General features: G+C 39.1%; 1 protein-coding gene across 1 annotated transcript in view; it reads left to right on the top strand.

Moving 5' to 3' along the window:
- The window catches only part of LOC102927349 (calcium-activated chloride channel regulator 3A-1-like), a 31,938-nt gene extending 9,037 nt beyond the window's left edge, over positions 1 to 22,901 (top strand). Inside the window, exons 6-14 of the mRNA XM_076575099.1 lie at positions 2,073 to 2,300; positions 3,674 to 3,898; positions 6,129 to 6,306; positions 7,175 to 7,275; positions 8,695 to 8,919; positions 9,437 to 9,707; positions 20,486 to 20,653; positions 21,141 to 21,377; positions 22,530 to 22,901. Of these exons, the coding sequence (XP_076431214.1) occupies positions 2,073 to 2,300; positions 3,674 to 3,898; positions 6,129 to 6,306; positions 7,175 to 7,275; positions 8,695 to 8,919; positions 9,437 to 9,707; positions 20,486 to 20,653; positions 21,141 to 21,377; positions 22,530 to 22,870 (1,974 nt within the window). The 3' untranslated portion in view covers positions 22,871 to 22,901. The remainder of the gene's footprint in view (positions 1 to 2,072; positions 2,301 to 3,673; positions 3,899 to 6,128; positions 6,307 to 7,174; positions 7,276 to 8,694; positions 8,920 to 9,436; positions 9,708 to 20,485; positions 20,654 to 21,140; positions 21,378 to 22,529) is intronic.
- The last annotated feature ends 4,195 nt before the right edge of the window (positions 22,902 to 27,096 follow it).

Genomic DNA, 27,096 nt, shown 5'->3' with positions numbered 1-27,096 from the left:
CATGTGTTTCCTTTCATTTGTATATTTGTCCCTGTGGTTTTTCCAACCTTGGTCTCAACAATTCTCTCTCATACAAACCCTCCTCTTTCTCACCAATTGGACTCCTGAAGCTCCACCTGGGGCCTGACTGTGGATCTCTTCATCCAGATTCCTCAGTCATTGGATGGGGTTTCTAGCATGACAATTAGGATGTTTGGCCCACAATAGACGGCTGGCAATGGTCGAGAGACAGCCAGAACTGACCTACTCTGGTGATGGGATGGCCAAACACCCTAATAGTCATGCCAGAAACCCCATCCAAGACTGAGGAATCTGGATGCAGAGATCCACGGCTAGGCCCCCGGGGGGGGGGGGAGCTCCGGAAGTCTAATTAGTGAGAAAGAGGAGGGTTTATATGAGCGAGAATTGTTGAAACCAAGGTTGGATAAAGCACAGGGACAAATAGCCAAATGAATGGAAACACATGAACTATGAACCAAAGGCTGAGGGGCCCCCAACTGGATCAGGCCCTCTGAATAGATCCAAGGGATGTTTTTTAAAGTAGGGTTTGAAGAGGTAAGTATAAACTACCACAGCAGGAAGATGAAAAGAATTATATGCAAAAAACCAAACCTGACAAAAATCAGTGTATGTGCAGCACAGGTACCACGTGGCTGCCCAAGCTGAGCACTGTCCATAGTCAGCAAAGGCTTTACTGTTCACCAGAACATCTCAGGCAGACAGCGCCAGGAAAGTAAAAGGAGGAATTTGTCTTCTCTTATTTTCTAAATACCACTCGGGTGAATGGACACTCCAGGGAAATTTCTGCCATTCTAGGGACAAGAAGTTCTGTGATAGAAGTGAAGGATCCATGCTGAACACAAGGGGGATGGGGTGAGAAAAGAGACAGGTACCCACGAAGCTTGACTCAGTGGCAATGGGAGCGGTAGGAGGAGGCGGCGCCTGGTGTGACAAGCATCTCCTCCCACCTGGAAGTGGTGTGAAGCACTGTTTGTTTGCATCCATATTTTCCTCCTATCCAATATTACCCCATTTGGGAGATTTGAATCCAAGCCATGTCAGAAACAAAGCACACTCTTACAATGTAAATGTGAGATAGTTAAATGTAACAAGCTCGTTCTGACTCTGCGCTTCGATCCGCAGACATGGTGTTGGATGGGGGACTAAAATAACGAAATAACTGTTAAAAACCACTTCCGAGATTATTGTACAATGTTCCCTTCCTGGACACTGTGCTAATTTATGATGACACTTGTCCTTCTTTCTCCAGGTTTTCAAAATCTGGAAGCTTTCAAAGTTCATAGTAATGAAAACATCCACTGGCAGAGTGATTAGATTCAATACTCAGAGAAAGAAGTATGTTTCCTAATTTTCTCCCTGAACTTTTATTAATTATTCTGGTATACTGTTTTATGTGTCAGAATTCATAAGCACTGATAATGAGAGAGGTTGTTAGTAGCTGTCCTCGAGTTTCTGGGCCCACTATGGAGAGATGGAGTGTGGACAAAAAGAGACATACATTTCTCCTGTACCATTTTTGGGGACCGTTAGAAATTAGCACGAGCCTTACATAACCCTTTCTTCTTAAACTTAATTCAAGATGTGAGATCCTCAAAACTCTAGAAGAGAAAGCTGGAAGCTAATTCAAGGAGCTGTGTGAGCCGCCATCATGCTTCACCTACGCAATTCGACTGTGCCTAAAGAACCTCCCAGGAGCATGCGCTGTCCATCAGCTTCCCCTCACTCCCACTCGGGGCTTGTAAAATGGATGGCAAAACACTATTACAAAGTGACTCTTTTCGAGACAGGGTTTCTCTGTGTAGTTTTGGTGCCTGTCCTGAATCTTGCTCTGTAGACAAGGCTGGCCTCGAACTCACAGAGATCTGCCTGACTTTGCCTCCCAAGTGCTGGGATTAAAGGCATGCACCACCACCACCCAGCCACAAAGTGACTCTTGTCATGAGACACATCATGTTCAGGATGCACATGGTAGCTAACTTCATGTTTGGAAAAGAAGGTGATCCCTTACAAGTTTTTACAATATTGTGTTTGAATTGATTTTTTTTTTTCAGGTGGTTGAATTTTGCACAGAAAAAACCCACAATAAAGAAGCTCCAAACCTACAAAACAAAATGTGCAATTACAGAAGCACGTGGGACGTAATCAAGAAGTCTGCTGATTTTCAGAATTCCTCTCCCATGATAGGAAGAGAAGCCCCGCCCAGACCTGCATTTTCACTGCTGAAGTCCAAACAGCGGGTAGTCTGCTTGGTGCTAGATAAATCTGGAAGCATGGAAAAGGTAAGACACTTTTTGCTGACTTTTTCAAATTAAGTATTTAAGTTAAATATAGAACTATAATTTATTCTTGGATTTAGTTCTAGTAAACCAACATAAATATTCATATTCAAATATATAAAGATTAATGTTCAAATAAATATCTGCCCAATGATTTTATCTAAATAAGTATCTAGACTAAGATTTAAAAAAAGTTATTGTTTTATTGTTCATTAGATTATTGGTCATTTTTACTCCTTAACTGTCAGTTCATCCTAGAAAAAATACAACAAAAGGAAACATCTACAATCTCATCATTCCATGTCATTCCAGTTTTACTTTTACTACTCTATTTGCCTTTCCTCTACAAAACTGTTACACTTTAGATATGAAAAAAATTGTGTGGGGTGTGTGTGTGTGTGTGTGTGTGTGTGTGTGTGTGTGTGTGTGTGTGTGTGTGTGTTGCTGAGAATTGAACCCAGGGCCTTTTACATGCGAGGCAAGCATTGGGACACTAAATAATTTGGGTTTTTTGTTTCTTTGTTTTTGAGACACAGTCATGCTGGGAGCCATAGGTGGCCTGCTGTTAGCTTTGTCACTGGGACGGGTCTCAATCTTGTGTCATTCATTCTGTCTCGAGCTTCCAGGTGCTTGGACTGCAAGCATGTAGGCCCATTCCCATGACGCAAATTGTAAAATATTTTTGTCATGATTTCATAATGTATGTAATATATTTTGAACATATTCACCCCACCACCCTGTCTTGTCCCTTCTCTCTCCATCTCGACAAATATCCCTACCACTTTGATGGGTGTTATAGTAATAACTCACTGAATATAGAAAATATAGGCAATTTATCAGTGGCTACCTGTGAAGAGATATGAACCCCCTTCCCCAACAGCCCTCATAGCTTCTCATGAGCCCTCCCCCACCCATACTGCAATGCTGATGGACCTGACCTTGTCAGGTCACCACAGCCGCTGTGAGCTGATGAGTGCAATGGACACGTCAAATCCAGAGGACAGTGATTCATGGCTCCAGCTCTTACTTTCTTCCCACCTCCTCTCCTGCCATATTTCCTGGACTTGGGGGAAGGCAGAATATAGAGGTCCCATGAGCACATTCCAATGAGCACCTTCTTATCATTTTAAAAATCATTTCCTCAGCTGAAACTTCCAAATTGATAACTGTTGCATAAAATGGCATAGACTTTGAAGGCTTTCACAGCCATAACAACTGATGTTTAAACATTTTAAACTTTTTAAAAATATGAGAATTAAAAATTTTTTTAAGTCCATTAACTATTACCATGTTCTATGGCCCACGGACAACTTTGTCTTTCATTAACTGTCAAGATTTAGAGACTCTGCAGTTGTTCATCCATCCTTTTCTTACAGGAAGACCGTCTTATTCGAATGAATCAAGCTGCAGAACTTTATTTAACTCAAATTGTTGAAAAGAAATCTTTGGTTGGATTAGTCACATTTGACAAACATGCCAAAATCCAAAATTATTTAATGGAAATAACTAACAGCAGTGACTACCCAAAGATCACTGCAAATCTCCCACAACAAGCTTTGGGTGGAACTTCAATTTGCAGTGGAATTAAAGCAGGATTTCAGGTAATCTTTTAAATTTAATACAACTTGCCATTTACTTACTGCTTTCCATCCTATTCATTTAGGTTTGAACACGGGTCATTAACTCAGAGTTCCAGCATTTAATAACATTCTGATCTGGATGAGACAAAGCATTACTGGAAGAAAATAAAAAGTAGCTTCACCAACTATTAATTATAGCCATAGCCTCTCAGCATCAGTTGTTCCACTGATAAAATCTTGAGAGGTTGAGTGGCACTGGGGAGTGGATGAGTGAAATCTCCTTGGGCAAACGATCATCAAAACCTCACTGAGGAGCTACACATTTCTCTGGACTCTCACACTTGAGTTTCTATGTATGGAAGATAATGTCATGGGCAGAGAGAAGTCAGTGACAACTTTATAGTATGGGTAAAAGTCATTAACACATTAATTTAAATTACATTTAAAAATCCAGAGAGAGGTAGCTCTACATGCAATATGAAATGAACATAGGTGGATATAAAATAAATCATGATTGTAACTTAAAAATGTTGAGTTCTGAGGCTGGAAAGATGGCTCAGAGGTTAAGAGCACTGGCTGCTCTTCTAGAGGTCCTGAGTTCAATTCCCAGCAACCACATGGTGGCTCACAACCATTCATAATGAGATCTAGTGCCCTCTTCTGACCTGCAGGTGTATATGCAGACAGAACACTGTATACATAATAAATAAATAAATCTAAAAATAAAAAAAAAAAATGCGGAATTCCTTTTGACCAGCATGCTCAGAGGTTGTGATGTTTGCCTAGTCTTCTTCCTGTCAGGCTCCACGCTAGTGTATTGATGCTCGTGTCTGGAGTCACTGAAACAGAAGGCTGTTTCCTCCACTTGGAAAGTCCTCACTGCTGCTCTGTGCAGACCATTAGCTCATGTCTCTCTTAACTTCCTTTGTGGCTCCCATTTGTCAAAAAAGAGATTGGCTTTAAAAACCTGAGATACTCACTCTACTGTGAATTATCTAAAAGATCTTGGGAACGTAACTCAATAATGAAAATCTGTTTCCTGAACCCAAATGATACGGGTATTAATGCTGTTTAGCTCATTTAAATGTGGCACATATGTAAGATAAGTAAGTGTTTATGGAAGGGTTGCTATTATGAAAATAATTATGTCTATTCAGTTCTAAAATATGAGTACTATATATTAGAAACATACTTAAATGATTGTATAAATTGGTGTATGTGTTTTTCTTAGTAAATTTTATTATATCTTATATATTGGTCACAAAGTTTATTGCTGGACAGATGATGGCAAATTACATTTAGTATTATAAACATCTTTTACTTAATGAAATCTTATAAATACGTTAAGTGTATCACTTTCAGAATCATTAAAAAGTAGCTGTTGTTGACTGTATACTACATTATTGTCTGTACTAAATGCTTTAGATGCATGATCTTATATCCTTATCATTTTAGGAGTTGGGTAATATTGCTATGACCATTCTGCACAAAAAGAACCTGAACTTTAGAATAACAAAATCTACCTCAAGATCATAAAACAATTGCCAAGTCTAGGATTCAAAACCTGATTTCTGGAGTCTATAAACTTGATCATTACACTAACAATCTGTAAAGTGTGATGTGTGTGTGGTGTTTGGGCAAGTCTCAGGAAAGACTAATACAATAATTCATGTTTAAAAAATAGAATTTATTCTCAAGGTACCTAAAACCAAGGTATCTAACACCACCTAGACTCTTAACTAATACACTTGGTGGAAGTCAGAAAATTATGAAAACCAATTATAATGGAAAATTTATCAACTTCTTCCTTCATGATAAGCCAAAGTTGTTTAGTTTTGTCTTTGGAAAGTCATGAATTTTTTAATTGTAACTAAATAAAATACATTAAAAAGTCACATAACAAATAATTCAATCTTGCTCACCCAACTTTGATCATGATCTTGCAAATGCCATTCAGTCTGAAGCCTTCTACAACTGTCTGGGAGTCTCGTGTCTTCATCAAGTATTCAGTGGAGTGAGAACAACAGACTATATTTATTTATTAAGTAGCTACTATATGCCAGCAACTGTCATAGATTTGTTCTACCTCAACTAAGTAGCCAAAATGTGTATATCTAGAGGATTAAAAGTACTGAGAAATCTAATGTTCTACTCATTTCCATATATCAACTCAGAAAGAGAATGTAAAAAATGTGTGTTCTTAAATTTATTCTGAAATAACACTCTGTAATTAACACACTGCTTTTCACAGGCAATTACTTTGAGTGACCAGAGGACTTCCGGTTCTGAGATCATATTGCTGACAGATGGGGAAGATGGCCAGATAAGTTCATGCTTTGAGGAGGTCAAAAGCAGTGGTGCCGTCATCCACACCATCGCTCTGGGGCCTTCCGCTGACCGAGAACTGGAGAGCCTGTCAACCATGACAGGTACAACTTTGGAGCAGGGTTTGGACAGATGTTCCTAAACTGGAAAGCTGTTTTCCTGTCACACCCTACCCCAGAACTCATAATTCCCTGCCTGGGTTACTTTGAAAACCTCCCAGTTGGCCTTTGTGGCATTTATTAGTTTAGTTACTATGCACGGATTGGTGTATTTCTGGTGTATTCTTGCCCTTGGGATCTATTCTTTCCTAACTCTTCATACCCAAGAAATCTCTCTTTCACTCACATCAATTATTTTCTGCATTTTGCCTATGTTTACTCTATTACAAACTGTCATCCTCTAATTGTCTAGGTGTATTTTGACCCAACTAAGAAATAAGCATCTGGTTCTCAGGAGCAACCATAAGACTCACCTTTAATAAAACCATTGGGTACTTAGGCCAATTTGACTAATGCACTTATATTTGACAATTAGCTCACATAAAAGAATGAAATTTGCCTTATTCTTACATTTTCCATTTATCTTTATCTTACCTTTTTGAATACAGTTTTGGTTAATATAAATTTACAGTAACTTCAGAGAGGCGCTCAACATCCATGAGATTCTTAGAAACTCATGTTTTGTAGCGTGTTAGTTCATACAGGCCAATGAGACAGCTCAGGGAGTAAAGGTGTTCACCTCCAAACTCGGAGTTCAACCCCTGGAGCAACAGCGTGGAGGGAGAGAAGTAACTCCAACAAGCCGTCCTCGAACTTCCACGCATGCACGCGAAAATGCAGACACGATGCACACTCACACACACACTAAAACAAATGTAATTTTTAATTTAATAATAAAAAGGAAATGTCAAGTGGATTTTAAAATATATCACTGAAAGGACATTTGATTTTCTCATTTAAAACTCCCCTGTAGGAGGGCTTCGCTTTTATGCCAACAAAGACATAACTGGCCTCATGGATGCTTTCAGTGGGATTTCATCTACAAGTGGCAGCATCTCTGAGCAGGCTCTGCAGGTCAGTACTTTGTAAAAATACTTTCATTGCAATAAATTCCTATTATATTACTATTACATGTTGTCTCTCTAATAAATCAATTTTTGCCATAAAAAATATTTCCATTGTAAAATATACCATTAGTGAATTTTCTTTTTTATGACATAAACCTTTTCTCTTGCATTCTTCTATTTTTAGGGGTGTGTGTGTGTGTGTGAAGTGGAAAGCTGTTAACAATTCCCCATCTTAAAGTTAATTTTTGTCTCTTTCTTGACCTTCAGTTAAGTTCTTTCCTCTTTCTCCACTTCTTAACTCATTCAGTACCTGCTGTTTTCATTCATTCTTTATCCACTTTCTATTCATCTCACCAACGAGAAACTTCTCTATGGTTACTCAAATACAAGTCCAAAATATTTGCTCAATTCTGAAATACCATTCAGTCCCACAGTAAAGATTTAGACATGACACCTTTCAGGTAAGGAGTACGTGAGTACGTACCTATGTACATACATGCGTGCGTGCGTGCGTGCGTGCGTGCGTGCATGCGTGCGTGCGTGCGTGCATGCGTGTGCGTGTGCGTGTGCGTGTGCGTGTGTGTGTGTGTGCATGTGCATTTGTGCTTCAGAATCTGTGAAGAAAGACACTCACTATATCTGGATATGATAGTGGATGCTTGTAATCCCAGTACCCAAGAGGCCGAGGAAGGAGGATCACAAGATCATGACCAGTGTGGGCTACATAGAGTGTGTGTGTGTGTGTGTGTGTGTGTGTGTGTGTGTGTGTGTGTAATATTTGTTTAAGCTGCAAAGATGTGTTACATTTCTTTATGCTGCATTTGTTAACTATATAAAGATACATTGCATTTGTGCTAATTACATAAAATTAAACTGGGCTCAGTGAGGTGGGGTTAGCAACTGGTTGACAGGAAATGGGGTTTTTTAGTTGGGGTGTTGTGGAAGGGAATGACTTCCAGGATGCCAGCAAAGAGAGAAGGTTAGCCAGTTGCTATTCTAATTCTCTGAGCTCACAGGTCTTCACCCCAGCCTTTGAATCTAGAGTTTTATTAGAATGATAGATTTAGTTAGAATTACCTTTAGAGGCAGAAACAGAGCCATTGTCTGGGGAACAGAATTCCCCCAAAGCTACAGCATTAGCAGCCAGACCACTAATATGTTTAAAGCACAGCCACTGTGAGGAAGATAAAACAATGTGTGTGTGTGTGTGTGTGTGTGTGTGTGTGAGAGAGAGAGAGAGAGAGAGAGAGAGAGAGAGAGAGAGAGAGAGAGAGAGAGAGAGAGAGAGATTTGGAAAATATTCTTTGTCATTGTAATTGAACCTTAAATATGAATTTTAAATTACCATGAACTACCTAAATATTAAACTTCCATTACTTAAAATAACAAGTGGGCTTTATGTGTTTGCTTTTTATTTCTGTCACAGTTGGAGAGCAAAACCTTGAATATTGCAGGGAGGAAACAGGTAACTGGTACAGTGCCTGTGGACAGTACCATTGGAAATGACACTTTCTTTGTTGTCACCTGGACAATACAAAAGCCAGAAATTACTCTTCAAGATCCAAAAGGAAACAAATACACAACCTCAGATTTCAAAGATGATCAATTAAATATGCAGTCTGCTCGACTTCTAATACCAGGCACCGCAGAAGTAAGTCTTTTCACTGTGTTTCATTAATCCATCCTGTGTTAAGAGACAAAGACCTGCTACATTGTGGGCACTAATACAATGACAGTGTGTTTCATTAAAAATTCAGTAAAAGCCGGGCGGTGGTGTCGCACGCCTTTAATCCCAGCACACGGGAGGCAGAGCCAGGTGGATCTCTGTGAGTTCGAGGCCAGCCTGGGCTACCAAGTGAGCTCTAAGAAAGGTGTAAAGCTACACAGAGAAACCCTGTCTCGAAAATCAAAAAAAAAAAAAAATTAAGTAGAATATCTAACCATCCAAATCTCTATTACCCATTCTCTTTTGACAGTCATATTTAGTCATTAATTAGGTTAAGAATGTAAGTCTTTACTTTTAGTAGGACACTTGCTTAGCATTCACGAAGTCTGGGTTGCATCACCAGTACCCCCCAAGTGGTTTTATTTTGTTTACATTTCCAAATAATCGTACATCCCAAGTAGCAGGAAAATATTAACAAAGCTCTTAAAGAAAACTTTTTCAGACAGGGACTTGGACCTACAGCCTCTCCAATAAGGATGCTGGACCTCAGTTGCTAACAGTGACGGTGACCACTCGAGCAAGAAGTCCTACCACACCGCCAGTAATTGTAACTGCTCACATGAGCCAAAACACAGCACGGTACACTAGCCCAATGATTGTGTATGCACGAGTCAGCCAAGGATTTCTGCCTGTTCTGGGAGCCAGTGTCACAGCCACTATAGAAGCTGAACATGGACATCAAGTCACACTGGAGCTCTGGGACAACGGGGCAGGTAATGGGAACCCGAGTTGACACCACAGAATGTAAATTCTCCTATAGGATTTTATAACTATAACTTACAAGTCAGTACTTTTTAAATACATTTACAAATCTGTTTGAGTAATGATGTCTTTAAAACATTTTGCTTGATTATCTTGACAAAACAAGCCTAGACATTTATTTTGGTTAAAGTCTAATAACAATTTCATGCTTCCCATGGAAATTAAAGTACAGTTTTTCCATTTTCACTAATGTTAGTGCTTTGCATATGCTTTTTCCATCTAGTTATAGTCTTTGTTTGGGTAAGCTTCCTTCTTAATATCGTACATACTTATAGTCTTTCCACACAAACATATTCCATACTTTAACTATATTCATCCTTCTCTAACTTCTCTCTCTCTCTCTCTCTCTCTCTCTCTCTCTCTCTCTCTCTCTCTCTCTCTCTCTCTCTCTCCACACACACACACACACACACACACACACACACACTTTCCCTCCATTATCCTGGTCTCACATCTACTTTCAGATATAGCATATAATTTTATTTATCTGTATAAAATCCAGTATCTACAAATTAGAGAAAATACGCAGTCTTGTCTGCATCATCTCATTTCTGGTACTCAATGTGGCAATCTCAACTTTGTATCCATTTTCCTGCAGATGACATTTCATTCTTCTCTCTGATGTATAGCACTCTGTTGTGTATGTGTACCACATTTTCCTCATCCATTCAACTTTGGACAGCCACCTGGGCTTGGCTATTATGAACAGTGCTGCAGTAAACAGACATTCAAGTGATGTTCTCTGGATGGATCATATAGTCATTCAATTTTCAGTTTTTTGAGGAACCTTCATACTGATTTCCATAGGAACTCAACTAATTTACAACTCCAAATGTGTTGTATAAGAGTTTTCTCTGCTCCCTACAGTCACACACACACAAACACACACACACACACACACACACACGCACGCACGCACGCACACACACACGCACATGCGTGTGTGTATGCATGTTTTGCCAACATTTTTATCATGTTTTCTTAATAGTAAACATCCTGATTGGGATGAAATGAGAAAGGAAAAATGGAGCTGGGCAGTGGTGGCACATGCCTTTAATCCCAGCACTCGGGAGGCAGAGGCAGGCAGATCTCTATGAGTTCGAAGCCAGCCTTGTCTATAGAGTAAGTTCCAGGAAAGGCGCAAAGCTATACAGATAAACCCTGTCTCAAGAGAGAGAGAGACGGGGGGAAGGGGGGGAATGGAATCTCAAAGTATTTTTAATTTACATTTTCCTTCTGACTAAGGATCCTAGACACTCTTCATATGGTCAATGATCTTTCTCCATGAATGTTGGTACTTCTTCTTTGAAAACTGTTCATTTCATCAGCCCATTTGTTAAGTTGTCTATTATTGGAGAAATTATTTTGGCCACTCCACGTAGTTAAAAGGATATTTATTTAATGCTGTAACTCACAAATTAAGTAATGGGTAGGTCGCAGGGTCTGGGGAAGGTGTATTGCAATCCAGCGGTGTTCTCCGGAGCTCTGCACAATCCACCTTTCACCGTCCTGCGTCCCGGCACCGAGAGAATGCACAGAGAGAGCGCTGGCCCATCCAGCTCTCGGGTCCCCAGGCGCCTCCCCTCGCCCCGCCTCGTAGGCGTGACAGTTGCCAGAGTCTCAATGGGGGTTGGAACTTCCAGATCCAAGCTGGAATGGCTACCCACTACATCTCCCCCTTTTTGTCTAAATAAGAAGGTTCTAAACTAATACAAGACTATATACAAAGGAATGGTTATCAAATATTGTCCAGAAATAATGAGGGATAATGACCTAGATAAGATGTAACTACAACCAATGCAAACAATATCAAGCAAGAAACACATACTAAAATCCAGAGAAGTATAGAGCATAGGTAAACGGCATGTTATAAAGATCATTCAAAGGTGTCCTATCCTAAAGAACCTGAATCTAATACTTAATATGTTCTATCTAAGATATTATATATACTAAGTTGTAACTATAACTGCTAGTCTTCAATCCCATCAAAGACCTGAGAAAGAACATAATGGTACCTGAGAAATGGTAGATGGATGCAAGCAACTTTCGGGAATCTTGCAAGAGTAGACCAAGACAGCTGGCAGCCTGGACAGTCACCTAATGTTTCTCAGCATTGTTGGTGCATTCAAATTGGGTACGGGCCTAGAGTATCTGACAGACCATTTTCAGAAGCAGGATTTCTGAAAGACCATCTTACCCTGTCTTGGCAGAGTACAGTGGTCGCTTTCCTTGTGTCCCACTTGTCCAGAAAGGACAGCATTGCATTTGTACTGTCAGCCATCAAGGCAAGGGCAGTTCTTTGCCCAGTAGGCCATTTTGTGCCAAAAAGACAAACTTCCAAATGGAAATGTCTTAGAAGCCCAACATTCTCTCGGGATCAATTGGTGCAGCCAGGAGCAATTGTGTCTCACGTCAACAGAATTCTAAGTTATTTAAATACCATATTCTCTAGGTCTATGAAGTGTTTGAAGATTACCTGCCCATCTGACCTATGTATCTGTAAATCTGGATAACCTAACTAACGTAACTATAGAGATGACAGGCATAGGGGACTATAAATCTATAAATCTTATCTACCAAAATAACCTAAGGACTAAGGCTTCACGTAAATAAGGTAAACAGTCTATAAGCAAATGTATGGTGAAGAACGATGACTTCAAAATTGTGACAATACACAAGATATTTATAACAGAGGTAGGAATATATAGTGCGATATGCAATATGACAATAATCTTAAATATATATCAATATGCCGAATATCCTAAACAGAAGTAGAACATATATAAAGTATGACAGATATAAATTTACATTTGTATCAATATAAAAATGTTTCAAATAAGAGTAGAAATATATGTACATTATAACAAATATAGTTCTGTATTTGTATCAATATACAAATTATCTTAAACAGGAGTATAAAAATAGTTTACATTTGTATCAACATATAAGAATCTATAACAGTGCAAATTATCTAAGGCTGCTATTTTACTAAGTTGGTTTACTAGTATATACAATGATTTACCATCATATCTTATACCTATCCGTTCCATTTCTTCTCCCCCCCCTTTTTTTTCTTTACAATACTGAGTTAATATTTTCTTCCACCCCCAACCCTATAACCATCATCCATAACCCTGAGAATTATGAAACCTAAGGGAGAAGGGGTGTCGTTTTCTTAGAATTGCTTCCTGCCGTTTAGGGGGTGATGTTATCTCTGTTGGGTACTGTGAGAAAGCTCAGATAGTTAAATCTCAGTTAGACTAACTGTAGGTTCTGCAGCAAGTTTTAGAGTAATAGGTAAGATTGTTTGAAATTCTGGCAAGAAGTGTAGTATGATGATGATTACCATGGCATCATTCTGGATTGGGTAGAGTTGTTGTTGTTGGGGCCCCATCTTCCTTCTGGAGACTTCTGAGATTGCTATTGGAAAAACTTATTTGTTATCAAAAATGGGAGGTTTGGATTTAAAGAGGACATAGCATGTAAGAAAGGATTCTGAGAAATCAAGAGTAAGCATGGAGAGAATTAGAATTTAGAAGACAATGGTCCCTTTTTATTGGTTTCCTTCTGTCTCACACCAGAGGGCTCTTCTGATACGGGACTGAAGAATCTCTCAAACTTTTCTTTTAGCAATATGCTTGGGTTTAGAGAAAGAGTGAGCCAATTCCATCTCCAAAGCCAGCTTGGCTATAATTGAATTGGAACCACAACTTTTCTAGATTGATAGAGAGAAAGATGTTAGACAGTGAGATTTTACCATGTGTAGATTGGTGCCAATAGATTCTTCCTTTCTGCTGTAAACATCCGGATATCCAAGGCCTTATGAGTTTTGGAAGATGGGTATTTCCATTATCCTGGAAAGACAAAAACAGAGCCCTACCTCACCCTTTGATTGTTAAATTTTTCTTACAACTTGTAGAGATGTCACATTGGTGGATGATCTTTTACTTCTCTTCATCAAGGGGTTTTTCCTGTTCGAATCGAATTTTTATTAATTTTGTTGGTATCCATAGCTTTTCTTCTCCTGCAGAAACAAAGGCAAAACCCCTTCCCCAACGTAGAACATATCCAGGTTTCCATTCTGAGGTCAGCACATCCTTGAAATAAACTGGTTGGTTTAGCTCAGGAGTTTTGTCTGTCGTCCAATGTCTCTCCGCAGCTGTTGTTCCTTTCTCATTAGCATTGAGAAAATTCAAGGTTAATAAAGCACTATGCAGTCTATTTCTAGGAGTCATTGTTACCTGTTGCTGTTTATTTAGCATATCCTTTAAAGATCGATTGGATCTCTCTATGACTGCTTGGCCTGTGGGATTGTGTGGTATACCTGTAACATGCTTTATATAAGCAAAGAACTGTCTCATTTTATTGGAGACATATGCTGGGGCATTGTCTGTCTTAATTTGTACAGGTATTCCCATGATGGCCATAACTTCTAATAGGTGTGTAATCACAGAATCAGCCTTTTCAGAACTCATAGGAGTTGCCCATTGAAATCCTGAATAGGTGTCAATGGTATGTGTACATACTTTAATCTTCCAAATTCTGCAAAATGAAACACATCCATTTGCCAAATTTCATTTCTTTGTATACCTTTCAGATTACTCCCTGCAGGTAATGGAGTTTGGTTATAGATGGAACAAGTAGGACATTTTTTCACAATATCCTTAGCCTGTTGCCAAGTGATGGAGAAATCCTTCTTCAAACCTTTGCTATTTATATGGTGTTTCTTATGACATTCTGAAGCTTCTAGCACATTACCTATTAGTAACTGATCAATCTCATCATTACCTTGTGCTAAAGGTCCTGGCAGACCTGTATGGGATCTGATATGTGTTATATATATAGGATGTTCCCTTTTTCTGATGATTTCCTGCAATTGTATGAATAATGAAGTTAATTCTGTATTATCAGGAATAAATTCAGCAGTTTCAATATGTAAAACAACTCTCTCTGTATATTGAGAGTCAGTGACTATATTGAAGGGTTCTGTGAAGTCCATCAGTACCATAAGAATGGCATACAGTTCTGCCTTTTGTACAGAGCTATATGGACTTTGCACCACTTTACTTAAGTCTCCTGATTTATATCCTGCTTTTCCTGATTTATTTGCATCAGTATAGAATGTGAGGACTCCAGAAATTGACTTTTGTCGTGCAATGTGAGGAAGGACCCATTCAGTCTTCTTTATGAATTCTATTCTCTTGCTTTTGGGATAGTGGTTGTTAACCTCTCCCAAAAAGTTACTGCAGGCTCTCTGCCAGTATTCATTATCTTTCCATAGTGATGAAATTTCCTCATTAGTTAATGGTACTACAATTTCTGCTGGGTCCATTCCTGTCAACTGGCGAAGTCTTAATTTACCCTTTTGAATCAAATCAGAGATCTTTTCTATATAAGTCTTTAATTTCTTATTTGGTTTACGTGGTAGGAATATCCATTCCAATATAATATCTTCCCTCTGCATCAAAATACCTGTTGGGGAATGTCTGGAGGGGAATATGACAAGAATGCATTTAAGTTCTGGATCCACACGATCCACATGTGCTTCTCGAATTGTCTGTTCTACTAGAGCTAATTCCTTCTCAGCTTCGGCTGATAATTCTCTTGGACTATTTAATTCTTTGTCCCCTTCTAGAGTATTAGCCAAATTTTGTAGTCCATCTTTGGGTATTCCCATGATACCCAGTAAGTTGGAAATGCTTCCTAATAACTTTTGAAAATCATTAAGAGTCTTCAATCTATCTCTTCTTAGTTGTACCTTTTGGGGTCTAATTTTTTGTAGCTCTATCTTATATCCTAAGTAATTAATAGAATCTCCTCTTTGTATTTTTTCAGGAGCAATTTGCAGTCCCCAGTGAGGCAAAACGTTTTTTACTTCTTCAAACATGCTTTCTAATGTATCTAACTTTGGATCAGCTAATAGGATATCATCCATATAGTGATAAATTATGGATTGTGGAAACTTTACACGAATTATCTCTAATGGTTTCTGCACAAAGTATTGACACAAAGTAGGGCTGTTTAACATTCCCTGTGGGAGGACCTTCCATTGATATCTCTTGACTGGCTGAGAATTATTATAATTAGGTACTGTGAAGGCAAATTTTTCTCTATCATTTTCCTGTAAGGGTATGGTAAAGAAACAGTCTTTTAAGTCAATAACTATTATAGGCCATTCTTTTGGTAGCATAGAGGGCAAGGGGATCCCAGTCTGTAGGGAGCCCATTGGCTGAATTACTTTATTAATAGCTCTCAGATCTGTCAGCATTCTCCAATTACCAGATTTTTTTTAATAACAAATACAGGAGAATTCCAAGGGCTGGTAGATTCTTCAATGTGTTGAGCATTTAACTGCTCTTGAACCAGCTGTTCTAAAGCTTGTAGCTTCTCTTTTGTCAAAGGCCATTGTCCAACCCAGACAGGTTTATTAGTTAGCCATTTTAAAGGTAAGGCAGTTGGTACTTCTGAGAGTTCAACAACAGTCGTGCTCTGTTTGTGAACAGCCTGAATGGTTGGTGACTGATTTTTATAGCATGTTATGATATTATTCCTAGAAACATGCATTGGTCTGTATTCCTTTTCTGAAAGTGTAGGAATTTTAATCTGGGTATTCCACTGTTGTAACAGATCTCGGCCCCAAAGATTTACTGCTACATTTGCTACATATGGCTTCAGCCTTCCTCTCTGTCCTTCTGGCCCTATGCATTCAACCCATCTCAAACTCTGTTTTATCTGAGATAGGGTGCCAATCCCTAACAGTTGGACATCTACCTCTTGAAGAGGCCAATTCGGATGCCATGATTTTGGTGTAATTATAGTCACATCTGCACCTATGTCTACCAGGCCCTCCAGAACCAGGCCATTAATTCGAATTTTAAGCTTTGGTCTTTGTTCATTTATGGAAGTCTGCCAAAATATTTGTTTTATAGTGTTCTTTGTAAACTGTGATCCATCTATCAAAGCTGTTTTATCATCCATTGCAGTATCGGTTTTTACATTAGGCATTGGTTTATTCAGTTGTCCTGGAGAGGAATTTCTTCCACAGTGGCTGGGAATGTTCATACTACGTTTGGTTTGGGGGCCTGCAAGAGGCCCCCTGAGGCGTTTCCCACCAGTAAAGGGTTGCCTTGTATATCTATTTTTGATCTGCACTCACTGGTCCAATGTCGGCCTTTGCCACATCTTCTACATAATCCAGGAGGTGGTTGGGGTCTCCTGTTTAGGCTATTCCTAGAAGGAGTATTGCTTCTAGGAGTACCCCATGTACAGTTTTTACTTATATGACCTGGTGCACCACAATTAAAACATTTGGTAACACGGGGCCTTCTTTCACCTCTGGGATTTGTCTCTCCTATCCAAGCCTCATTACTGTAGTTAAGAGACTGAACACCATTAGTATATTGAATCCATTCTTCCAAAGGAGCTGATCTGATCTTTAATGGTGTAAGTATTCTTCTGCATTCTGCATTAGCATTGTCGAATGCCAAGGACTCAGTTAATACTTTTCTTAATTCTTTGTCTGACACAGCTCTTGTTATAGCTGTGTTCAGTCTTTGTAAAAAATCAGTGAAGGGTTCGTGCGGTCCCTGAAATATCTTTGTGTATACCTCAGTTGGTTTTTCAGGTTCTGGAATTTTTTCCCAAGCATTTAGAGCTGCTGTATGGCATAGGGATATTGTATGCTCATCATAAGTGGCTTGTACATTCCTGTCAGCAAAACATCCCTCACCAAGTATTTGATCTTGGGAGATCACAAAACCTCTGATTTTACCTTGTTGTTCTAATTTTTTTGCCTCTTCTCTCAACCAGCTTTTCCAGTGTAACTGCTGGCTATATTCTAGAACAGCTGAAATTAACTGATGCCAGTCATCTGGAATGATTCTATGTGAGGTAGACCACGAATTTAACATCTGTCTTACATATGTGGAATGTATCCCATACGTAACTACTGCTTCCTTTATATTTTTAAAGTCCCTTGTTGAAATTGGTTGTAATGTATATGTCATATATGGCTCGGGGTGTGTGTCATCTGCTGGCTTCTCATGGACGATAACAGGATAAGCCATTGTATGAGAGCCATTTGGAGATGTTACAACCTCTATGGTCTTGACCTTCTGCTTATTAGTTCCCTTGTCATGTTTACTGAGAGTTTCTTCTAGGGCTTGCAAACGAGCACCTAGGGTCTGTTCTAGGGAGTGAACCTCCTCTCTTGCAAGGGACTCCATATTTCTCATGGAATCATAGAAGTTTTTATGTTCCTCAGAAACACATGATTCCATGGACCTTATCCTATCAATTAATGATAATCTTTCTTCCTTATATACTGTCTGAGTAGCCACAACTTCACTCTGGAGAGTTAGTGTTCTATCCATTAAATATTTACATTTATTATCAATAAAATCAATTTTGGGTACAAGCCTGTTTTGTAAATCCTGATTAGCAGATTCTAGAGAAAGAATCTTTTTCTGTAAGCCTTCATTGCTATCTTTTAAAGCCTGTATCAGTCCCAATAATGACTCTTCTTTGTTCTTAAACCAGTGTTTGAAAACTGTGTGAATTATTATGATGAATGCCAAAATGGTATAGCCCAGATATGCCTTAGGAATGTCGTATATTTCCAGGAAGATGTCATTCATCATACAGGCAAAAAGGTTTTTAAATTCTTGTGAGGTAATGTTGTCGGCCATATTACATGAATTACTCAAAATTTGTTAGTCAATTTTAAGGTGTAAAATTATCAAGTACCTTTACTTGAAACAATATGCTTACCTTTCGTGGGTTTGGGGGCATGTAGTAGCACTTTTCAGCCAGCAGGTGGCGTTGGTACAGCTCCAAACCAGGGCCTGCTGGCGATCTTGGCTGGAGTCAGAGGGAGATGGTGGAAATGGCGGAGATGGTGGAAATGGGAGCTAGCACTCCCCTGCCTCTTTCACTGGTCTGGGGCTAAGGTCGGGAATTGAGATCGGACTAGCTGCTCCCTTTTTCGGGAATGGAACCGTGTAGGTGTTCCCTGGTTATATGGAACTTTGCAGGTGGGTTTAGGTACCCGCCAGCTAGGGAGGAGAGGGCGAGAGCCACTCAGGCCTTTGGAGTTTGCCCCACGTGAGCGCCAGATATTGGAGAAATTATTTTGGCCACTCCACGTAGTTAAAAGGATATTTATTTAATGGCGTAACTCACAAATTAAGTAATGGGTAGGTCGCAGGGTCTGGGGAAGGTGTATTGCAATCCAGCGGTGTTCTCCGGAGCTCTGCACAATCCACCTTTCACTGTTCAGCGTCCCGGCACTGAGAGAGCACACAGAGAGAGCGCTGGCCCCGCCTCGTAGGCGTGACAGTTGCCAGAGTCTCAATGGGGGTTGGAACTTCCAGATCCAAGCTGGAATGGCTACCCACTACAGTCTATTTTGGTAGTTTGTTTTTGTTTTGTTTTTTTTTTTAGTTATTTATACATTCTAGATCTTTATCCTGTCAGATCTATAGCTACCAAAGATTTTCTCCCATATGGCAGGCTTCATTTGGTTATTTACTATACAGAATTTTTAAAATTTCATGTGCCATTTGTCAATTCTTGGTTTTATTACCAAGTTATTGGTTTCCTTCACAGAAAGTCCTTTTGCCTATGCCTATATCCTGAAGTGTTCTCCTCCATCAGGTTTAGAGTTTCAGATCTTACACTAAGGTGTTTGATCTACTCAGAATTGATTTCATACAAGATGAAAGCTAAAGTTCCAATTTCATTCTTCTACATGTATCTGTCCAATTTCCCGGTACTCTTTGTTGAAGAGGCTATCTTTCTTCAATGTATGTTTGGCATCGTCAAAATCACAGGGTTTCAGTGTGTGGGTTTAATGCTCGGTCCTCTATTCTATTCCATTGGTCCACACGTATGTTCTTATGGCAGTCCTGTGCTGCTTTTTTACTGTGGTCCTGCAGCATGACTCACCAGACATGGTGATATCACCAGCCTTGTTCATTGTATTTTGGATTGATGTGGCTATTCTTGATCTTCTGTGTTTCCATGTGGATTGCATAATTGCTTTTTTTTCTACTATTGTAAAGAATGTCAATGGACTTTTTATTGTAATTGCATTAATCTGCAGATTGCTTTTGGCTATGTGGCCATTTTCAAAGTATTAATTCTGCTAATGTGTAAGTATGGAAGGTCTTTCCAACTTGTAGTGTCTTTTTTCAATTTCCTTCTTCAGTGTTTTAAATTTTTCATCAAAGAAGTCTTTCACTTCCCTGATTAAAGTTATTCCTGAGTATTTTTAAAGGTATTATAAATAGTATTGTTTTCCCAGTTTCTTTCTCCACATATTCACTACTGGTGTATGGGGAAGCTACTGGCTTTTCAGTCAGCAATAATTGCACTTCAGACAAGCCTCATTGGTCACAATACTGTCATTGCACAAAAGTTGGAAACTGATTTTTATATTGGTTTTATATCCTCCTACTTGCTAAATGTCTTTGTCAGTTTTAAGATTTTTTTGGACAATTTTCTATTGTGAAATAAAAGTTAAGTGCTAATGTTAATTGAATGCCTACTATAAATTATACTTTCTAAAACAGAGTTAGTACATAGTCAAGCCAAGCTTTGAACCAAAATACTAAGATCTATGGTTTAAACTGTCCTATACTCTCTGATAAACTCATATCACCAATGCTTGTTAAATATCAATTTTCATTTTAACTTACTGCATGACTAAGTATTGTGTTTCATTATCAAGGTGCTGATACTGTTAAAAATGATGGCGTCTACACAAGATATTTTACAGATTATCATGGAAATGGTAGATACAGCTTAAAAGTGCATGTCCAGGCAAGAAAAAACACAGCAAGACTAAGTTTAAGACAACAGAGCAAGTCTTTATATATACCTGGTTATATTGAAGATGGTGAGTAGCATTAAAAAGAAATGTATTAGCTACTTCAGTAAATTATATAAAACAAATGCTGAAAGGGATGATATATGTGGGAAACCCAAGCATATAATTATGCAATCATCTTTGGAATTCAAAATCATATTCGTGTCAGTGGACACAGCATAGACCACGCTTCCACATATTTTGTTAACGTTTCCCTCAGTTTGTTTCATTTACAAAATACATTTCCCGAGGTCATGGAACAAGCCCTGTGCTAAATGCTAGAGCTAGGGAGTTGAATGATTCCTTGTCATCAAAGAACTCATGCAATAGCAGTAGGTTAAGATAGGTTAAAAGTTAGTTTTAACATAGCATATTGCAAAATGATATATAAATAAGCTTTTCTCTCACTTTTCAACGTCTGTAGTCAACCTGCATGAGCCATGAACAGCTTTAAGATCAGCATGAGATAAAGAACAGACAATATGAGAGATGCAATATCTGTGGCTGTTTTTTATAGGTAAAATTATACTGAACCCACCTCGACCTGAAATGCAAGAAGCAGAAGCTCCTGTGGAAGACTTCAGCAGGCTAACCTCTGGAGGGTCCTTTACTGTGTCTGGAGCGCCTCCTGGTGGTGAGCACGCTCCTCCTGTGTTCCCACCCAGTAGAGTCACAGATCTGGAAGCCGAATTTAACGGAGATCATCTTCACCTTACCTGGACCGCCCCTGGCAAGGTCCTCGACAAAGGAAGAGGTAAGCTAGAGGCCGAGTTTTAAAGTATTCAGAATGAGTCATGTGTAAGAAATTAAGTTATTACATTTTTGTATAGACACTTAAAACACTTGTTGCCAGGAAATGATCCCAGGAATTATTTGTTCAACTGATTCTGTAAGGGGACATACTTACACAACAGATAAGTGTTATATGCATAAATGTTATTTTTTTAATAATTAAAAATAAGGTATTCTAAATGAAATCACATTCGCATTCTTTCCCGAAAATTTTCCAATGTCTCATTTATAAATAATATTTATGGAGTGTCTACTATAGGCCATTATTCATTTATTTTTAATGTAAAAACTGAACTTCAAGAAAGTTAGAATTAGCCAAAGTTATTCCTGAATTTTTATCTTAAGATTTTAAAATCAATCTTTAAATTTATGTTGCCCCCCCGCCCAATCTCCTTTAGAGATGGCTCAGCAGACAAGAACATGATTGTTTATCCAGGGGACTCAGATCCAATTCCCAGCACCCACAAGGCAGGTCCCAACCATCTGTTACTTCAGCCCCAGGGGACTCTCTTCTGTCCTCCTTCACAACAGATACGCACACAGACATAAATGCATGCAAAACACCCATACACATAATAAAACACTAAAAATAAATTGTTAAAAAAAGGATAGTGAAGAGGAGTAAACTCCCGAGCACATTAGTGTAATTAGTGCTCATCCGGCTTCTGTGCCTTTGACTCAGCCTCATCTCTTCTCTGGTCTCTCACTGAGTGCCCCATTCCCACCCCATTACTCCTTCTTTCAACTTCATAAAAAGTCACAGAAGATACTCACGGTCTTTACTGCACATGAACATTATGCGTTCCTTGTTCTAACTTAAAACTGAGTTCAGCTCTTTCTACGTCCTTCTAAAAAGAAACCTGGACTCTGGGTGGAGGGCAGATATTACCGATACTGAATTATCTTTTCTGTGATTTTTGTAACTGGACATTTTTTAAGATAATTGTTCATATACTTGTCTTTAAAGTCAGTGAGACGAGATAGCCAGATACAAACTGTACCTGGGCTTTCTATCTCTAAAGCTCAGCATGCAAGTCTGGCAACTCCTGCGCAGGCGCAGTGCAGTGCAGAGACCCGTCCTCGCAACTCTAATGAACACGTCTCTTTTTTCCAGCGCAAAGATACGACATCAGAATAAGTCAGCGTTCTCAGGATCTCCAAAATTTTAACAACGCTACTTTAGTGAATACCTCTGGTCTGATACCTAAAGAGGCTGGCGCAAAAGAAAATTTTGAATTCAAACCAGAAACTTTGAAACTAGGAGATAGCACCATGTTCTACATTGTAATTCAGGCCATCAGTGATGCCGGTCTCACTTCAGCAACCTCCAACATTGCACAGGCTGTCAAGTTTATTCCTCCAGAACACGATATTTCTGCACTGGGCCCTAATATTTCTATAATCTGTCTGATAATTTGGGGGTTAACTGTGATTTCTAACTATATTTTAAACTAGAAAATGTACTAGAACTAAAATCCAATCTTGCATATACTTGCTAAGAGCTTCTTTAGAATGAGTTTAGTAGGCCCTCTGCATAGCGAGACAATTGTGTAGCTGGATCTGCTTGGGGGCCCCCTGGCGGTAGAATCAGAATCCATCCCTGGTGCATGACCAGGCTTTTTGGAGCCCACTACCTATGGTGGGACACCTGGCACAGCCTTGAGGCAGGGGGAAGGGCTTGGACATGCTGCCATGGGAGGCCTTGCCTTCCTGTGGGGGGAGTGGGGAGTGGGTTGGGAAAGGGAGGCTGGGGGGGGGGGGCGGGAGGAGGGAAGAGGGGGATCTTTGATGTGTAAAATAAATGAAAAATTTTCTTAATTAAAAAAAAGAATGAGTTTACTAAACCCACTGTCTGCTAGTCAACAATTGTAATATAGAAATTCATATTTGAAGTTGAAAAATTCCTTGAGTTAACTCACACTAATTCTTTTGCTATATATAAATCAAGATTAGCATGGCCTCAATCGTTAATTGTTCCATTGAGTCCAGAAACAAGATATGCATTCTGTTTTCATGGTGTGATTCAAATTCACTTTGTATATTAACAAAATGAAAATTCATACAACCCACTTGAAAGGATTTGTGCATAGATAAAAGCAAACAATTTCACAGTTGAACTGTATGTAACATGACTGATGAAGAGTACTTCCTGTTTACACAACTGAAGTCAAGGGGACTAAGGAAGAGAGCAGTTTGTAAAGAAAAATGGTCAAAAGTGGTCAGAAAGTCACATGTCTGTTGTCGCTGACTGAAGGTGTTTTATCAGTCCTCGGCAAGAACTGGCTAGCAAGAGTGCTTCTGCCCACAAATTGTGGGGATCACAGTGAAGTTCTGTTTCTGTCCTGGGACCATCATTTCATCTAAAGAGTAGTACCAAGATGTGTAATTAGAACAGGGATTTTTTTTCACTGCTATAACCTTTGCATCTAGAGCAGAATTAGATACAGAGGTGATATCCAATAAATATTTGTTTAAAAAGTTAATTTTTATACTCTCAAAGAAAAACAAATATAGCCCAATCACATCAACAATACCTATATAATAGCATGTGTGTGTGATAATGTGAGAAGTTAAATAAAAATGATATACTTTATAACATTAATCTTAAGTAAAGTATAAAGTTTCAAAAAAGTATATATATATATATATATATATATATATATATATATATATATATCCTCAATAGAATGTATAAGCTAAATCAAGCTGGCAGTGCTGCTATGGTATGATCTTCCTAAGAAAGAAATTTTTTTTCTTTTTATTAAGAGATTTTCTATTCATTTTACATACCAACCACGGATTCCCCTGTCCTCCCTCCTCCCACCCCCAGCCTTTCCCCCTCAACCCACTCCCCATTCCCACCTCCTCCAAGGCAAGGTCTCCCCTGGGGAGTTAGCAGAGCCTGGTACATTCAGTTGAGGCAGGTCCAATCCCCTCCTCCCTGTACCAAGGCTGAGCAAAGTATCTCAGAAAGAATTTTATTAGAGGAAAGCCCTTTCTTTATAGGCAAGATGTGGTGCTATATTGTCTACCCCAATAAAACTCACCTGGGGATCAGAGGACAGAGCCAGCCACTAAATTAGACATAGAGGTCAGGCAGTGGTATCATACACCTTTAATCCTATCACTCGAGAGGCAGGGATCCATCTGGATCTCTGTGAGTTCAAGGCCACACTGGGCTACATGAGAGAAACAACACCAGGCAATGGTGACACATACCTTTAATCCCAAGAAGTAATATGGCAGGACACAGAAAGGTATACAAGGCATGAGGAAACAGGAACTTGCTCTCTTGAAGCTGAGGATTTCATAGAGGTAAGCTAGTGGCTGGCTGTTCTGCTTCTCTGACCTTTCAGCTTTCACTCCAATATCTGGCTCTGGGTTTTTTATTATAAGACCTTTTTGTGTTACAGCAAGATTTCAAAAAACTTTTTAAACACCTAAAAGGAAGAAACATCATGAAATCATGAAACATCCACAAACCAAATTCAAAAGAACATATGAAAAACAGTATTACCTAGTTGGCTTCATACCACTAGTCCAAAGATGATTCACTATAAAAATAACATCTGTGAATGACCACATCAATCACTGAAAACATATTTGTCAAGTTTTGATGAAAAGAGAAGGAATAGGAACTTCTTGATGGAGGGAGTTTGGTTGTATTTGGTATAAAGACATGCACACTACTTACAGGGGTGTGTGTGTGTGTGTGTGTGTGTGTGTGTGTGTGTGTGTGTATTTGTACTCCAGAATCTGTGAAGAAAGATACTCACTAGATCTAGATATGATGGTGGATACTTGTAATCCCAATACTCAAGAGGCTGAGGAAGGAGGATCACAAGATCATAACCAGTGTGGGCTACATAGCAAGACATCATCTCAAAATATCAACAAACAAACAAACAAACTGTAGATTGGATTTTAAGAATTAAAACCAGAAGGCTGGAGAGGTGGCTCTGTAGTTAAGAGCACTGGCTGCTCTTCTAGAGGACGAAGGTTCAATTTTCAGCACCCTCATGGAGGCTCATAGCCATCTGTAACTCCATGTCTAGGGAATACAACACCCCCTTGGTGGGCACTTGCTGGACAAACATTCACATAGGCAAAATATCAATAAACATGAAATTTTAAAATTAAGAATTAAAACTAAAAAAAAAGAACTCTAAACATTGAGGAATTCAACACGTAAGGTGTGAAGTATTCGTGCGATCAACTCTTACACTGACTTAGTTACTTTCTATTGTGAAAATGCAACACTGACTAACCTACTTATGGGGAGGAACGGCTTATTTGGCTTACATGTCCCAAAGTCTGTCACTGAAAGAATCCAGGGTAGGAACCATGGAGAAAAGCTACTTACTGGCTTGCTCATCCTGACATGTTCAGATATATAGCCTAGAATCACCTGCCCATGAATGACACCATCCACAGTGGACTGGGCCCTCCCATAGCTATCATTAACCAAGAAAATGCCCTCACAGACAGGCTCACAGGCCCATCTGATGGAGGCAATTCTTCAACTGAGGTCCCCTCTTCCTAGGGGACTCTAGTTTGTATCAAGTTAACAAAAAAACTTGCCAGTGTATACAAAACTGAAGGAAATACATTAAACATATTTCAAATGTATAATACTGAGTAATAAAAGCCACAGAAGGACAGGTAAGGTGTTATAACTTACAATGTATAATGTACACAGATTAAAATATAAGTGGTTCTGTATTTGCTTGTAGATATAAGTGGGCAAGAAGCACACCAAACTCCCTATGTAGATACTTTGGATGGAGACAGGAAGGTAATTTAAGCTAATGATATTGGGAGTTTTTAAATACTTTATTTTAAATTATGTGTAGGGGGAGTGGCCTATGTGCACCAGAGTGCAGATGTCAACAAGGACCAGAAGAAGGTGTCTAATCCCTTGGAGCTGGAGTTTCAGGAGGTTGTAAATCACCTGATATGGTAGCTGGGATCCAAACTCTGATCCTCTGTGAGAGCAGCAAATGCTCTTAACTGCTGAGCTATCTCTCCAACCCATGATGGTATTTATGGTGGTATTTTATTTGTATTGAAATGTGATTTTCATTGTATGTTAATAAATAAAGTTGCCCGGAGGTCAGAGCTATTAGAGCCATAGCAAGAGCGTGGTGGTGGTGGTGCACGCCTTTAATCCCAGCACTTGGTAGAAGAGCTTGGTAGATCTCTGTGTGTTCAGGGATACAGCCAGCATTGGAGACATACGCCTTTAAGACCTGGAGGGCTGTACTTACAGGCAGTGATGAGGCAGTCATGTGTTTGGGTTTACAACCAATGAGAAGGCAGAACAGAAAGACTATTTAAAGACAGACACACAGGAAGTAGCTCTCTTTCAGGAAGCTAGGAGCACTGCAGGAGGTAAGATTTTAGCTCTGAGCTCTGACCTTTCGGCTTTCTCTTTTACACTGGTTCTGTGTTTCTTATTTTAATAAGACAGTTGGTTACATCTACAGGTTTTTGTTTTTGTTTTTGTTTTTGTAATAGGATTGTATTTGCTTTCCTTAAACAGTAATGTTTTAACTCTAGATACATTAAGCTATAATAAGAAAAATTACTATCATGAGGGTAACAGTGCTTATTATGCCATTTTTACATTTTCTCAATTTTTAGTTTAAGTATGAAATACCTTTTCACTGTAGACCCATTAA

Source organism: Peromyscus maniculatus, chromosome 6, assembly GCF_049852395.1.
Source record: "Peromyscus maniculatus bairdii isolate BWxNUB_F1_BW_parent chromosome 6, HU_Pman_BW_mat_3.1, whole genome shotgun sequence".
NCBI classification, from domain to species: domain Eukaryota; kingdom Metazoa; phylum Chordata; class Mammalia; order Rodentia; family Cricetidae; genus Peromyscus; species Peromyscus maniculatus.
The sequence above is the reverse complement of the archived record's forward strand: the minus strand, read 5'-3'. Positions and strand labels throughout refer to the sequence as shown.